At 39.3% G+C, this 16,257-nt stretch overlaps 1 protein-coding gene across 1 annotated transcript in view; it reads left to right on the forward strand.

Moving 5' to 3' along the window:
* Positions 1–15,810: 15,810 nt before the first annotated feature.
* The window catches only part of SLC35B4 (solute carrier family 35 member B4), a 35,457-nt gene continuing 35,010 nt past the window's right edge, over positions 15,811–16,257 (forward strand). Inside the window, exon 1 of the mRNA XM_044677454.1 lies at positions 15,811–16,039. Within this exon, the coding sequence (XP_044533389.1) occupies positions 15,963–16,039 (77 nt within the window). The 5' untranslated portion in view covers positions 15,811–15,962. The remainder of the gene's footprint in view (positions 16,040–16,257) is intronic.

Consider the following 16,257-nt stretch of genomic DNA (forward strand, 5'->3'; position numbering starts at 1 on the left):
CCTTCCTTTCTTTCTTTCTTTCTTTCTTTCTTTCTTTCTTTCTTTCTTTCTTCCTTTCTTCCTTCCTTCCTTCCTTCCTTCCTTCCTTTCTTTCTTTCTTTCTTTTTTCCTTTCTTCCTTTCTTCCTTTCTCTTTCCCTTCTGTCTTAGTATAAATTCTAACACAAAGAGTGGCAAGAAAGAGCTAGGCAATTGGGGTTAAGTGAATTGTGGTGGGGTGTCACACAGCTAGGAAGTATCTAAATCCAGATTTGAACCCAGAGCCTCCTGACTCCAGGCCTGGTGCTCTATCCATAATACTACCTAGCTAGCCACCCTAACCAACAATAATTTTCTAAATATCAAATATAACCATAGAATATTGAGAATTAGGGGACCAGCAACTACTTCATTTTAAAGATAAGGAACCTGAACCTCCAAAGAAATAAATAACTTTTTAGTATCATATTAGTAGTAAATATCTGCCATGCAATTTGAAGTCAGTCTGTTCTGCCTCCAAATCCAGAGTCTATGGACTTTATCACACATCTAGTCCAAATCCTGTATGATGGAAAAGAAAATCCCACTAAAATGTAACAATGAAGAAGGTTGGCCTTGTATAAGATCATCATCATTTCACTAATCCTAATAGTAACCTCCTGAAATATACAATCACATTCATTTTACAAACAGACTAACAGAAGGAAAGAAAGATTATGGGCAAGGATAGTATAATGATTCCTGACTTAGATAAATGTGTAATATTGGCAATAGTTTCAGGAGTGTTTCTCTAATTTCCCCAACTATATAATAAGCTCCTTGAGGAAAGAACCCTGATGCCCTTCCACTTTCCCCACTGTGCCAAGCATAATACATGGAACAGAGTAGGCAATTAATAAATATTTGCTTAACCACATAGTAATGGTTGATTCTTGTCTAGCAGAAAATCACTGCTTCAACACTTCTGTTAGTTTCTACTTTGGGAAAACTGGTCAGAGAGTGGGTAAGTGAGATTTGAAGAATAAAGTCAGTTCAAACTAAGCCCTTAGCAGCAAGAGAGTACAAGTTCATAACCTTACTTTGATCAGCATTTCAGAGGGAGGAAACTACAAATACTTGAGGGATCATTTCTTCCTCTGGATGTAATGTTCTCACTTAACTCCCATTAACATTAACAGGCATAATGAGTCTGCAGCCAAGGGGAAATAGACCCTCTAGTGCTTAATGAACTCAAAATAAAACATTTCCTTTTATCTTAGACATCTATTAGGGTAATTTGAATAATGATATTCATTCATGGAGCACAATACCCTTTCATCCTATTAATATTGTTTTAAAGACTCCCATGAAACTCTACTAACTACACTGGGACCATCATGATTCATTTTGGGGAATAGGAGATGTATCTACTGATGAATTACTACATCTATGGGTCCAGTAACTTGGGCAGATACAAGGTAATGGAATTGTTACAGTAGCTTATCTCCACTCTAATGGATGGTATTGGGTGACCTTGAAATGATAATCTCAATACTGATCACAAAAATAACCATAGGTAGAGCTGAGATGTGTATCTAAAGGAAAGCAAAGTAATTGCACCATGTAGGGAAAGCTGTATCTGGAAAGATAAAGAGGAGACCTATGATTTCCTTAGTATATGGAATTCCATACAGGTGCACATGTTGTCTATAACTGATTATCTTAGAGATTTCATGGAGCACTTGGGAAGTAAAATGGTTTTCCCAGAGTCACACTTTCTAGCTAGAATATGTCAAAGGCAGGACTAGAACTCAGGTCTCTTTTGAGGCCAGTTCTCAAACCACTAGATTAGACTAGACTTTTTCATTGTATCAGAAAAGCCCACTTTAAAATGATATAATATGTTGGCTATATCATAACTTCAAATTGAGCTTATAAAAGTCTCTACACGGAAGTCAAAGGTGCCACATGGGGCTACTAGAAAAGCGGAACTCCTTAGAACATTAAAAAATCATGAGATGTTTGTTTTCTCTTTTGGCTCAGAAGACATACACAAATCTGGAATGAGGAATGGAGACATAAAGTAACTTCTGCAATTTTCCATTCATAATAGCAGTGGCAGTTGGGTAAGCTGAGGTTAAGGAAGAGACCCAAATAGTTGGGCTCAGCTCTGTTTCCCTGTTAACCCTTAACTGAGCTTGCTCTTAACTAAAATATCTCTTGCCCATTAATTACTCTCTCATCTCTTTGTGAAACTCTTCTTACCTATTTCTTGGAACCAAGAAAATTCACAAAGATGTTTTTCTGGACCAGGTGGTAGCCATAAGGGATAGCTATTCCCTTAAAGCAGTATTCTTGAATGATGTGGTGCCTTGATTAAGGGAAAGGAATTCTTCCAGATGTTAAATTCTGCACCATAGGTATAATTAAGAATTTTTTTTAACCCAGGGAAAATTCATTTGAGTTGGAGGAGAGGCATGATAGCGAGAGGACAGTTATAATGTATGAGCAGTCATGACAGAGAGGAGATATGATCTCCTACTGTCCAGACTTGACAGCAAATCCCTGATTGCCCATGCTAATAATGTTTTTGCAGAAAGATGGTACCAGATTGACTTCCTGTACTTCCACTGTCTTCCTTAGATTATTAACACTGCCTCCCCTCCCCACTACTACCACCTTGAGGAAGATAAGATGGATGAATGCAAAGTCCCATACTCTGTATGATTCCAATATTATATTTTACATATTCTATAAAACTGTAATATTCTATAGCTATTTTGTTCTGTACCCCCTACCCCCATGCTAGCTGGCTAAGCTGTTCATTTTTCTCATCTGCTCTGGTGTGACACTAGGCCAAAGACTTAAGTTTAATCCACAGGTTTCTACCTCATAACTCTTTAGAACAATCCATCTTTATGCTGAGTTCTGCTGAATCACCATGGCATGCAGTACATACATGCTAAAGGTGGAGTTTACATCAATGGAATGACTGGCCACTATAGGGACCAAGATACAGACCCAGACACACTTGAGAATTTACTTGAGTTGGATAGCACTTTACTACCGACATCATCTCTGTATGATGGGCTATAAAAGGAATCCTCTCTCAAGGCTCAAGGTCTTCGGTTGCCAACCATAGTCTGGTTTTATTGTAAGACCGGTCCTCTCTCAATAAACCTATTTCCTTTTGGCTTGGAGACTGTTTTATTTTTGGTGTCTTGGCCAATAAAATTTCTTGACAGACAGAGCAGTAGACAAAAATGCTGAATGTGAAATCAAGAAGACTGAGGTTTGAATTTTGACTTAGACACTTAGTAGCTATGTGACCTGAGACAAGGCACTTAATGACTCCCTCTGCCTCAGTTTCCTCATCTGTAAAAATGATCTAGATCCTAGGATTCTTTTTCCAACACTAGGCCTTTCTCCCTCAAAATGCCTATGAATGAAAATTACAGATTTACAGGGTGTTGCCTTCTACTATTGTTTCTTTAAAAAAATATTTATCATCCTTTAAGTTTTTATCATTAACAAATATTGGAAAACATACAAGGTTTCAAAATAATAAAGAAAATGGAAAGGTTATAAGGTAACAGCAAGTCAATTCCATAGAGCGGTGATGGCAAACCTATGACATGCATGTCAGCACTGGCACGTGTAGCCATTTTCGATTACATGTAGTATAATAATATATTTGACAGCCATGTTGAAGTCAGGATGATGGGCAGTTAGCTGCTTAGAATGTGGAATTAACCAAGAATGGCAGGAACTTGGCAGGAGCCAAGGGCAATTAAGGTTTGGGTATAAAAGCCAGGATTCTGAACCCACAGGGATCTCAGAATTGAGATACTGGGTTGAAGGGTGGTTTGGGTAGGCCTTCAGTGAGCTTTATTCAACTAGCAACCAGCAACAAACTACAAATCTACTTCATCAATCCCTGTTCCTGGATTTCACTATCAAGAAGAACAACCTCTTATTCAGCAGAGTAACCTTGATTTTAGGTTGGGCCTGTCTGACCCAACCATGCTATTATCTATCAAACCTGACCAGCAGTATTTTCAAAGATTACCAATAATATCATTAGTTTTGATTAGTCAAGGACTTTTTGTTCCCTTTCTCTCAGCCATTATCCTGCTCCTCCTTCCCTAAGTCTATTAGTAATAAATCATCTTAAACTTACAACTGACTTGAGATTCATCAAAAGTTCTGATAAGCTCTAGTGAATCATATCCTGAGATAATTTGAGGGAAGAAGAGTATTACATCTTGCAGAAACAGTGATCAACGCGCAGTCAATCTTAAGCATTATCCAAAGGCACAGGGCTTCAGTTGGGCATAGATAACTATACAATTCTAACAGCAGATTCATTGCCTGGCTGGTAGTCCTAGAATACTGTTATCATCTGGAGTTTGGGATTAGCAGATTCAACATATTCAGACAACATCTACTGCAGTGGGTGATTCTTTTGGGTTCACTATCATATCTTAAGTATCCCACATAAGATTTAACATTCACAATTAACCCTGCTCCAGATCCACATTACAACCTTATTATAACAGCGGCCTGATGCAGTCTCATACAGAGAAGTATGGGGTCTCATGCCGAGGATGAAACATTTGCTGTGGTATAGTGTAGACTCTCTGCACTATAAAGGATAATTCTGCCTATATTAATTTACCTATTTTTGGTTTATTAAATACAGTTATATATTACAATTATACATTTTTGTTAAACTCTAAATATCGTGAAATTATGGTCTTTTTCTCAACCACCCGAGTAATGCTCGGTTTTTTAGTGAATTTTGACACACCAAGCTCCAACCAAGTAATGGTTGCCCATTACTGCCATAGAGCAATAGATAAGACAGTCCTTGTCTCCAATTAAAAATGTTGATAGGTATAGGATCATTGATGTAGAGATGCAAGAGACTCCAGAGGCCATGTATTGCTATCCTTTCATTTTACCATTGAGGAAACTGAGGCCCAAGGAATGCAAATGCCTTGCCCAGACTCACACATACTTGAGACATCATTTCTTCCTCTAGATCAGTTGTTCCTAAACTTTTTTGGCCTACCGCTCCCTTTCCAGGAAAAATATTACTTAGACCCCTGGAAATTAATTTTTTAAAAATTTTAATAGCAATTAATAGGAAAGATAAATGCTCCTATGGCCATCACTGCTTCCCTAGATCACTGCAGCACCCACCAGGGGGCGGTAGCGCCCACTTTGGGAATCACTGCTCTAGATGTAATGTTATCATTTAACTCCCATCAGCATTAACAGGCATAATATGTCCACAGCCATGGGGAAATAGAACAGATAGTAAATTTCTCAGGTGAGATTTGAACCCAAGTCTTTTGAGCCAGGGGGCTCTTTCCACTGTGCCACACAATTCATTCTGCCTATCCATTGACTCATATTTATCCCCAGAGTTAGCAGAGCACCCATCCTACTCACAGCTAGGTGGTAAAGTGGATAAGTAAGTGCTGGGCTGGAGTCAGGAAGTCCTGAGTTCAAATATGGTCCCAGAGACTTACTTTCAATGTGACCTAGGCAACATTTTTGCCTCAGTTTGTGCATCTATAAAAAGAGCCAGAAGAGGACATGGTAAACCACCCCAATATCTCTGCCAAGAAAAACCCAAGAAGGGGTTACAAAGAGCCATTCATAATACAAATGACTAAATGACAACAGCATAACTTTCAAACAGGCCATTAAGATGATGCTCAATGAGCTCTCCAATCCCATGATTCTACATTATAACATAATACCTCACTTAGCCAAGGCTCTACTTGTTCTGATTCTGGCCACACTGATATCTTTAAGATATTAAAAGAACCAGGGGAAATGTCTCTAGCATGGTAGATGGATCCTTTTGGATAGATTTATAGAAAGCCAAGGATGCGAGTTACTACTAGTAGTGGAGGCTGTGGAAATTTGTTTTTCTTACTCCTAAAACAAATATGTCGGTTTTCCATGAGTTACCTTACTGTACAAATGCACTGGATGCAGAGTAAGTTTGTTTTCAATAAAGAACCAATCAGGAGCCTGCAGTGAGCCAGAAGTCTTGTTGATTAGCCAGACATGTTTGCCAAAGTCTTATTCACTCTCAGACACCTTGGTTAAATTCTAGCTGGTTGACCTGACTGAACTTCCAGCCCAAACTCCATCTGAAACAGCCTGAGCGAGATTAAATCTACCTTGTCATCAGATTTTCCTACCAAACATGTTCCCTCTGTTCCTGGAAGATAATTACTCATTCTTCTCCCTCAGTTTCTCCCCAGACCAGCCTCTTTGTGAATTGTAAGCTTAAATCGTCCTGAGCCTCCTTAAGCCTCAAGCTTGTTGTACTCAGTATTTTTGACCTCTCCAATATGTATGTCTAAAAATTTCTCTTTTAATAAATAATCTTTTAAACTCAACCAGAATTTCTCTATATCTGAGAGTTCGGTTTTTCATGGTTGACAAGGCATACACACCAGTGTAATCATGGAACCAGTTAAGTGTTCTAAGAAGACTGACAGTCTTTTCATTAGTTAAAAGAAAGCATTGGAACAGGTGATCTCTAAGTGCATAGGTTGGCAGCTAGAGCTCATCAGCCCTAGAGTCTGTGACCTTAGAATTTATAAGGATAGCTGCTAGCCTTAGGTGTGAACAGAGAATTTTTAGTAGGGAAGGAATTTAGTAGGGAAGGAAGTGCGAAATTAACTTAAAAATATAACTTATAGTTGGCACATGCCAATTAAGGTAGGGCTCAAAGTGACAGTGTTGTTTCTGACTTCTGCCCATCCCCTGCATGGCCTCTGACTCAGCAACAGGTGGCATGATTATGTGCCTGGACATCAGAACACATGACCCAGACTGTCCAATCAAAAGCCAATAAGAATAACATTATGGGCAAGATATAAGAACCAGGCCAAGCAGGAACAGGCTCTTTTTGGCTCCAGTTCCTTCCTGAAGTCAAGCTAGCTCCTGGGATGGTCTTAATTTTGTCAGGTCAGACAATATGTTGAGCCCCTTGCTGCCACTTGTGGAATGGATCAGGGCCTGTGGGGAATCTAGGACCTGATGAGACAGAAGCACTCACCTGGAGACTTTGGGAAGTTAGGCTGATAATCTTATTTCTCTCTTTCTTTCTCTTATAAATTTAGTATAAAGTCTCCAAGATTAATTTTAATTTTTTTATAGGAACATGAGACAGCTATGTGGATAGAATACCAGGCAGGAAGACTCATCTTCATTTACCAATTGTATGACCTGGGCAAGTCACTTACCTATTTGTCTCCATTTCCTCATCTGTGAAATGAACTGGAGAAGGAAACTGCAAATCACTCTAGTATCTTTGCCAAGAAAAGCCCAAAAGGAGTCACAAAGAGTTGGACACAACTAGGTTATACAATAAATATTAAACAGTGATCTTATCCCTGGCTTATGTTTCATAAACCAGTCCATGAGCAGAGGGAAAATGATACTGTTTTAGCATAATCTTGACAATTAGTTAAAGCTCAGAACTAATAAAGTCAAAGTTTGAGGTCAATTTTTCTAGAGGTCAATTAGCTTGATTCTATTCCATGACTACAAATTATATTGTAATTGGTCAGCTGTCCCACAAATAAATGCCACTGGTTATAAGGAAAAACTTGGTGAAGTATGGTTAAATCAGTGTACCCTAATTACCAAGAGGAAAAATAGTAAAAAAAAACAACATGTATTGGGGTCCATTGGTCAGTGTCTTCATATATACTAACTTAATGCCCTAATTGGGAGGGAAAATGGTGAGGGAACGTGGGAAGGAACTGAATCTTAAATCTTTTGCTTTCAGTACTATGTTATACAAGGGAATCAAGAATACAGTGAAAGTACTATAGATATATGCCCTGTTTTCAGAAGAGAATCAAGTTGACACCATTTTTTTAATTAAAAAAATGTGGCAAGAAGATCCTTATTTAGTATTTGGATTTATTACCTCAAGCAAGAGTTTATAAGGAAAAAGAAAAATTCAATCTCCAGTTAAACACACAGCCCAAAACTAAGTGTTTAATCCCTTTTCCCCTTTTCAGTTCAATTGTTTTTAAAATAATTCATGTATTATGAATTTTAATTTTAAAAAGCTAAATTTGAACTTACTTTTGTAATTAACTAGACATTAAAAAAACACCTTCGATATTCAACTATCACCTCCCCCCTTTTGCCCTATAAAGGGACTATAATAAAAGCATATAAGCTAAAGATTAGTATTGCTAAAAAGAATCTTTCCCAGTCAAGACTCCAGGGAAAAATAGAATGAGTAGCAGAGAAAAATATTTATCTTTTAATGGTATCCTTGAAGAAAGTACATTTGAAAATTTTCTGAGATAGTCTTTGTATCTTACCTATAAGTGACACTTTTTTTTTGCTTTATAATAATGTCTAGACTTTATTTATTTATTTCCTTTCTTGTGCACAGCTCAAAGGGCTCTGCAACTCAACATCTATGTAATAGAAATAGAAAATCGTTCACATTTTATAGCTATGGAAAAGCAGTTAAAACAAATTAGGTAACTAATCTTTAGAGCTGTCACCTCTAAGGGACATATCTTGTGCTATTCCATAGGGGTCATTATTTCTTAATATTTTTATCAATATCTTGAACAATAGATGTGAGAAAAAAAGTGGCTTTGAGGGTGATAACTTTAGCTTAGGTAGATGGTAACTATATGCAAAAACAACGTAAAAAAATTCAACCAACTTTGAAAAACTAGAGAATAGTCCATTAAAAAGATACTTCATTTCAACTGGGACAAGGATGGCATAACTGTCTTCTCTCCAGCCATCTTCTTATCATTGCCTTGTACCCTTTCAGAGACCATGCCACAAAGGTTTTAACACTCTAGAATAGTGATGGTAAACCTTTTAGAGACCAAGTGCCCCAACTTCAAGCCTCATATGACATGTGAACCTCTTGCCTTACCCCAGGGCAAGGAAGGAGGAAGAGCTCCCACTGCACTTCTGGGCAGAGGGGCTGGTCATGTGAGAAATATCCTCAAGCACTGGTGGAGAGAGGGAAGGGAGCAGCCCCCTCTGGCCGGCTCTGGCACATATACCATAGGTTTGCCAACACAGCTCTAGAGCATCTGCCTGGAGGCCCAACTGTCCCCCATTAGTAACTGTCTTATCTGGACCACAATTTCAGATAAGTTCCAGCTCTGATTTCTTTCATTCCCTATTCTTCCACCATTTTCTCATCATGTGTCTTGCTGCTGAGGACAAACCCTGGCACAAACAATAGCTCTTCTTCAGCTCTGGAACCATGATCAAATTGATTTTGTCATTGCTATTGGAATGGGTGAGTTAATCAAGTCCCCCAAGCCCCTACTCATCCCTCCAGTATATTTCTCCATCAAAATGCTCTTTCCTGGTAGCTGTACCCATACACAAGCTGTCTCTTCCTTTTAGAATAGAAGCACCTTAAATGTAAGAACTATCTTTAATGTTTTTACATTTTATTTATTTATTTATTTGTTTATTTATTTATTTTTGAATATTTTCCCATGGTTACATGATTCATACTCCTCCCCATCCTCCCTCCCCCATTCCATAGCCAATGAGCAATTCAACTGGGTTTCACATGTATCATCAATCAAGACCTATTTCCATAGTATTAATATTTGCAGTAGATTGATCATTTAGAGTCTATATCCCCAATCATATCCCCATTGAACCATGTGATCAAGGAAATGTTTTTCTTTTGTCTTTCTACTCCCACAGTTCTTTCTCTGGATGTGGATAGCGTTCTTTCTCATGAGACCTTCATAATTGTCCTGGGTCATTGCATTGCTGCCAGTAGAGAGAAGTCCATTACATTCAATTGTGCCATAGGTGTATCAGTCTCTGTGTACATTCTCCTGGTTCTGCTCCTTTTGCTCTGCATCAATTCCTAGAGTTTGTTCCAGTTCACATGGAATTCCTCCAAGAACTATCTTTAATTTGTGTGTTTATGTCACTAGCACTGTTATCAAGAAGTAAGTAATCTGAGTGGGTCTGGAAAGGTAATTTCACAAGAAGGATAATGGGGATATTAGGTGATTATAAGGTGACTGGAGGAGGAAAGAAGGTAAGGGAAAGGTATATAGGAGATAAAGGAAATGGGGTATGTAGAAGAGGGCAGCTCAAACAGGTTTATTCCCAGAGGCTTGAGACAGAGGATTCAGGGAGGAAATTAGGGCCAGTAAGAAATGTTTAGGTTTTGGCTGGAGAGTTTCTCTTGTTAGTTTCTAAAGTTTCTTGAGGGAACAAGTTTCAAGAGGGCCCCTCCCTGCCAGTCAAACTGATGGCTGGAGGAAGTTCTGGGTAGGCACTTCCTGCTAAGATGGATGCCCCCAGTTCTTTCAAGAAATAAAAGAAAATGATTCCTTCCCTCCTTAGCCCTTGCCTCAATCTTCGATACAATGATTCACCAGAGGCTTTGAGTAGGTAACAAGGGGATTTATTAATCTCAGGGTAGTCAGAGGGAAGAGGTTCAGGATTTCTAACTGCTGCTAGGGAGAGGGGTGATGGTGGGGGATGGGTCGCAGAGAGGTTTAGACTGAGAGAGTCCGGCTCTCCCAGTCAGGAGATTTGACTGCCTTTAAGTAAAGTCCTTATTGAATCACTAAAACTAGGGGTAACTTATTTGAGGATACTCTACTTGTCTATAGAAACGAAAACCCACAATGTTCAATCAACGAGCCCTTCCTTCCACCCAGGGCCCAAAGGAAATTCAGGGGAAGGGGAGGGATGTGGATGGAGAGGTCAGGGAGAGGTCCAGAGAAATGAGATAGGTTTAAATCATCCCAAGACAAGATAAGCACAGGCCAAGGCCGAAGCAAAGCCAAGCCGAAATGCCAAAGCAAAAGCCTCCAGCCACATCGAAAGCCAGAAGGCAAAAGCCTCGTCAGTTGGAACTTCACCTCTATTTTATAGCTTTAAGTTCTAACTGACTTTCTGAAGATTCTAAGACTTCTAACTGACTTTTTGTGACTGTTAGAAATTACAGAAGCAAAAAGTTTCTGTTAGCCACCTTGCATTACAGCACTTAGCACAGTGCTTAGAGTTGCTTAATAAACATTTTCTCAAGCTTTAAGGGTTCCTAAAACAAATTATCTGTGTATACAAACTAAGCAATATCAAAAATATTGGAATTGCAGAATCTAAGAAGTAGAAGGAACCTTAAAGATTATTTTGTCCAACACATAACTGACCAAAAATCCCTTTTATATCCCCAGAGATGGTCATCCCACTGCCTCTTAAAGACCTCCCCTGAAGGTGAGCCCACTACCTCTCAAAACAGTCCATTCCATTCTTTGTATAGCTCAAATTGTTAGGAAATTGTCCCTTAATGAAGCAGTTCATGGGTATAGTGGATAGAGCCCTAGACATAGAGTCAAGAAGACATGGAGTTTAAATCCGGTCTCAGACATTGTGTGACCCTGGGCAAGTCCTTTGATTTCTGTTAGGCACAGTTTTCTCATCTGTAAAAATGGGGAGAACAATAACATCATCTTCCCAGTTGTCATGAAGACCAAATGGAGTAATCTTTGTTAAGCACTTTGCAAATTTTACTTTGCATTATACTATCATAATTTTATTATTACTATTATTATTCCTAACCCTGACTCTTATTCTGCCCATTGTTCTCATTCCTACCTTTTAGGGACAAAAAGTTTAATCCTCAATCTAAATGGCAGCCCTCCCACTATTTGAAGACAGCTATCATATATTCCCCTTGTCTTTTCTCCTTCAAACTGTGGCATATGACTGTGAAGTTTCCATCACAGTCATATGCCACAATTTGTATATCCATTTGATGCACATCCTTTCAATTTCCAGTTCTTCACCACCTCAAAGAGAGCTGCTAAACATATTTTAGAACAAAAGAATCATTTTCCCTTTTTCCTTGACCACCTTAAGAAATAAATCTAATAGCAGTATTGTTGGGTCAAAAGGAATACATAGTTTTATAACTCTGAGCTTTCTAAAATGGTTGAATCAGTTCACAATTCCACCAACAAAGTATTAATGTCCCAATTTTTCTATATCCCCCTCCAACATTTGTCATTTTTCCCTTTTATCATTTTAACCAATCTTATAGGTGTGAGATAACTCTGAGATCTTTTGATTTACATTTTGTAATCAATAATAATTTAGAGCATTTTTTCATATAGTTATATATAATTCTATTTTTTCATCCAAAAACTGCCTTCATATTTTTTGCCCATTTAACAATGGGGGAATGGCTCATATTTTAGACATTTAACAAAGTTCTCTATTTTATTTTATTTATTTATTTTTAAAACCCTTACCTTCCATCTTATAATCAATACTGCGTATTGGTTCTAAGACAGAAGAGTGGTAAAGGCTAGGCAATGGGGGTTAAGTGACTTGCCCAGGGTCACACAGCTAGGAGGTATCTAAGGCCAGATTTTAACCTAGGACCTACCATCTCTAGTCCTGGCTCTCAGTGAGCCACTGGGCCACCGAGCTGCCCCCTCTCTCTATATTTTATATATGAGACTTCTTTCCAAGAAACTGTCTATAAATGTTTTTTCCCAACTTACTGCTTTCTTTCTAATCTTGGCTATGTTATTAGTTTTATTTGTACAAAACCCTATCAATTATTATATCTAAAATAATCCATTTTACATCTCATATTGCTTTCTATCCCTGGTTTATTCATAGATTCTTCTCCTATTTTTTTGCATTATGATTTGACAAGGATGAACTTGAAAATTTTGCTTTTCTGAATTAAAATATAAAGTTTTTGCATCTTATTATATGGCCAATTTTTGTAAAGATATCATGCACTACTGAGAAAAAAGCATACTCCTTTCTATGCCCAAGGTCACACAGCTGGGAAGTGTCTGAGGCCAGATTTGAACCTAGGACTCCCATCTCTAGTCCTGGCTCTCAATCCACTGAGCTACCCAGCTGCCCCCCAGACAGGATATTTTAAAAGCACGACTCAAGTCCACATCCTTTGACTCCAAGTCCAATTTGACAAGTTCTTTGACTCCATGTTCTTTCTACTATATCACCTCTCAAAGAGCTACATCTCTGTCTTCCACATAGTCCAATGAGACCAAACATTACCAGAACACATTGATGGCCTTTCCTTGTCTGGGTTTTAAGTTGTTCATGTCTCCCAGACATATGTCTTCGCCATTATATGCTCATTCTTCTCACCAAAGTATGTTTATTTCAATGAGAATATGTCCTGATTAATGGGAGAAATGATCTCTGGCTACTTTTCTTGCTATAATATTTCATTAAGTGCTTTTACTTTGAATTATTAGAGTTATTTGGCTGACTTCACAAAAAAATATATCAATGAGAGCTTATTAACTCTGATCTTGAGGGGATGTGGACCCAGTGAGGACCTTCAACTTGGAATAACTTTTTGGGTGGCCTCCAGTGCTACAATAAAATATCATTAAATTTTAAAAAAATCTTAGGCTTGAAAGGAACCTCAGAGATCATTGAGTTACTTCTAGCCTAAATGAGCAAACACACAAAACAAGAAAAACAAAAAAAATAATCTGTGAGTTTACAAAATGGAAAAGCTACAGTAGTCAGAAACTAATCCTATTACAGTTAGTATTGTAATATTCATCAAATCCCAAATGAAATTTCCAAATTATGAGGACAAAAAAGGTAAGATGATGTCACTCTCTGTAACTGAAGCTAAGGAAAATCATCATAAAATAAATTCAATTAGCTAGCTATCTTTAAGGTATATTCTCCTATGAGAGGATTAATAAATGACTTGGTTAGTTGTTGTCCTTGAAGAGGATCAGAATGATATCACTATTACTATCACAGTCATAAACAGGATTTTAAGTGAGGCAGAGTAGTTGAAGTCCTTAGCCTTACTCTCTCTTCCAGAGTCATCCAAGTCCAATGGCAAGACACATAGATGACTGTCTATGGCCCAGATGCAGTGAATGACCTTGGTTTCTTTGAGGTCTGACTAAGCTCTAAGCACTCCAGACTACCTGCTTCAGCTGCCTTCATGACCATCGGAACAAACTGTTCTCATCTGTCCTCTCCACTGAGAGAAGTCTTCGAATGCCCATTAATCACCAGTGGCTTTGAGGCTGGTTAGTCACCCTCAAACTTGGTTTAGCCCATCTGCTGAGATGGTTTACCTGTGTGTGGCCACTGTGCATTCTGTTTCTTGGAGCCACAGGTAAGAGTTGAGTGCCAAGAAGACATTTTGGATGAGCAGCTCTGAAAAGGGCTTGGCAAACCTTTACACCAGAGGTACCAGTCTTCCCTGAACATCCCAGTGCACAGTCTGATAAATGAATTACTGGTGAGTTACAGTTGAGATGAAGGTATCTATTAAAATCTCGTCAGGAAGATATTAGTCTCAAACTAATACAGGGAAAATGTAATCTACTTAATCTAGACTGAGGATTATCAATGTAATCATCAATGTATCATTATCAATACAATGATAGAAGATTATCGTGACTGGTGAGGAAAATGAAAAAAAAAAAAAAAAGGATTGAGCAAGAATTTTCCAGGTTTTCTTCACCATTGCCAAGGAGAAAGAGGTGTCCAACCAACTGACAAATATCAAAGTTCATTTGGCCAAAAGTTTATCTGTCTCGCAGAATTTCCTCCCCCTCAATTGCAACTAGCTCATTGAATCCAATTACACTGGCAATATATATAATGAATATCAAAGACGGTTTTTTGGTTGTTGTTGGTATGTTTTCTTGTCTTAAAATACCCAACATAATAACAGCAAATGTATACATAGTACTTTAAGGTTTAAAAACAACCCATTTGATCTTCAAAACAATCAAGTGAATTAGGTGGTACACTGTCATTCCCATTACAGTGTCAGAGGTGAAATTATGACACGGGACTTGTGGCTAAATCCAGCCAGCACTCTTTCCTACCACTCCAACTTGCTTTTTGAATATGTAGGAAAGAGGAAAAGATAACAAATTTAGAGTTGGGAGGGTCCTCAAAAGATATCTAATTCAATCTTCTCATTTTCAGTTGATTATATAGATGTCTTAAAGAATTTAGTGCACAATTCTGCCACATTCTCCTATAGAAATGACTAAAATCACACAAATACTGCTCAGTTCTATTGACAGATTTTCATTTGCATTATAGACTTAAAGAGCTGTCCTGTATTTTAAACTCATAGATTTCTACCTAGTTTGAAGGAAACACAAGACATAAATACTCTAATAAAGACAAGGGCAGCGATATAGAAAAGTGTACCATATTTGGAGTCTAAAAAAACAGGTTAGTAATGAAGGTTACAGAAGAACTGATCTAGGCAGGGAGCACTTTTCCAAATTTATTTTGCTTATTTGCAGGATGAAAGTGAATAATATTTTCTTTGCTCATCACCTCACAGAGTTAATTGAACGTGTGGAAGCTAATATTAAATTCTTGGAAAAACTAGTTTGATTCTGAGCTTAGTCGAAGGTTATAGTACAGTGCCTGGCACACAGCAGGCACTTAAGTGCTTATCTGCTCGAGCTTCTCCGTTGCTACAGCAGCTCCTTCAGATGGACAGTTTTGTGGCTTCTTTCTCTGGGCGATTAACAGCGAGTGCAATCAGAGAGCCCCTGGCAGTGGTTCTCCTGAAAAGCCACTCTAGTTACAGCAAGAGGACTTCAAATCCCAGCAAGCGAAGCTCTCGCAGAGTATCACGGGCGCCCACAGCCTCTCCAGCGGGCTAGTTCCGCGTGGACTGCCACGTGGGAGCGCTTGGCATTCTGGGAGCTGTAGTTCCGCCCTTCCCGGCAAGCCCCCTCCTTTGAATGGGGACGGGTAACCTGGAAACTACACCTCCTCCGGAGGAGTGGGAAGTCGGCGCTGCCTCGGGAGCCCCGGGAGGCGATGTTCTTGGGTGCAGTGGACGGAGCAGTCCGGCTCCCAGGGACGGCGGCTTAGGCAGCCCACTCCGGCCACCCCTAATCCCAGCCCCCAAATCCACCTTCTGGGGATCCCCAAGCCGCCATGCACCCGGCCTGCGCTGTAGGCCTGGTGTTCGCAGGCTGTTGCTGTAATGTGATCTTCCTGGAACTCTTGGCCCGGTGAGTGACCTCGCCCAACGCCGATGGGAGCACCGCGACACACCTGCATCCCGCCCAGAGCACCCCGGGGCGGGGCGCGAGGCGCGTGCCTCAGCCGGCCGTTAGTCAGAGGCTGCCCTGCGCCCCGCTGGGAGGGGGGCGGGGAGGGGGGGTAAGGAGGCTTGGGAAGCATCTGGAGGGGGAACCTGGGAATGGGGGAAAAGGGGGAAAGAGGGGAA

This window comes from Gracilinanus agilis, chromosome 5 (assembly GCF_016433145.1).
Source record: "Gracilinanus agilis isolate LMUSP501 chromosome 5, AgileGrace, whole genome shotgun sequence".
Lineage (NCBI taxonomy): Eukaryota > Metazoa > Chordata > Mammalia > Didelphimorphia > Didelphidae > Gracilinanus > Gracilinanus agilis.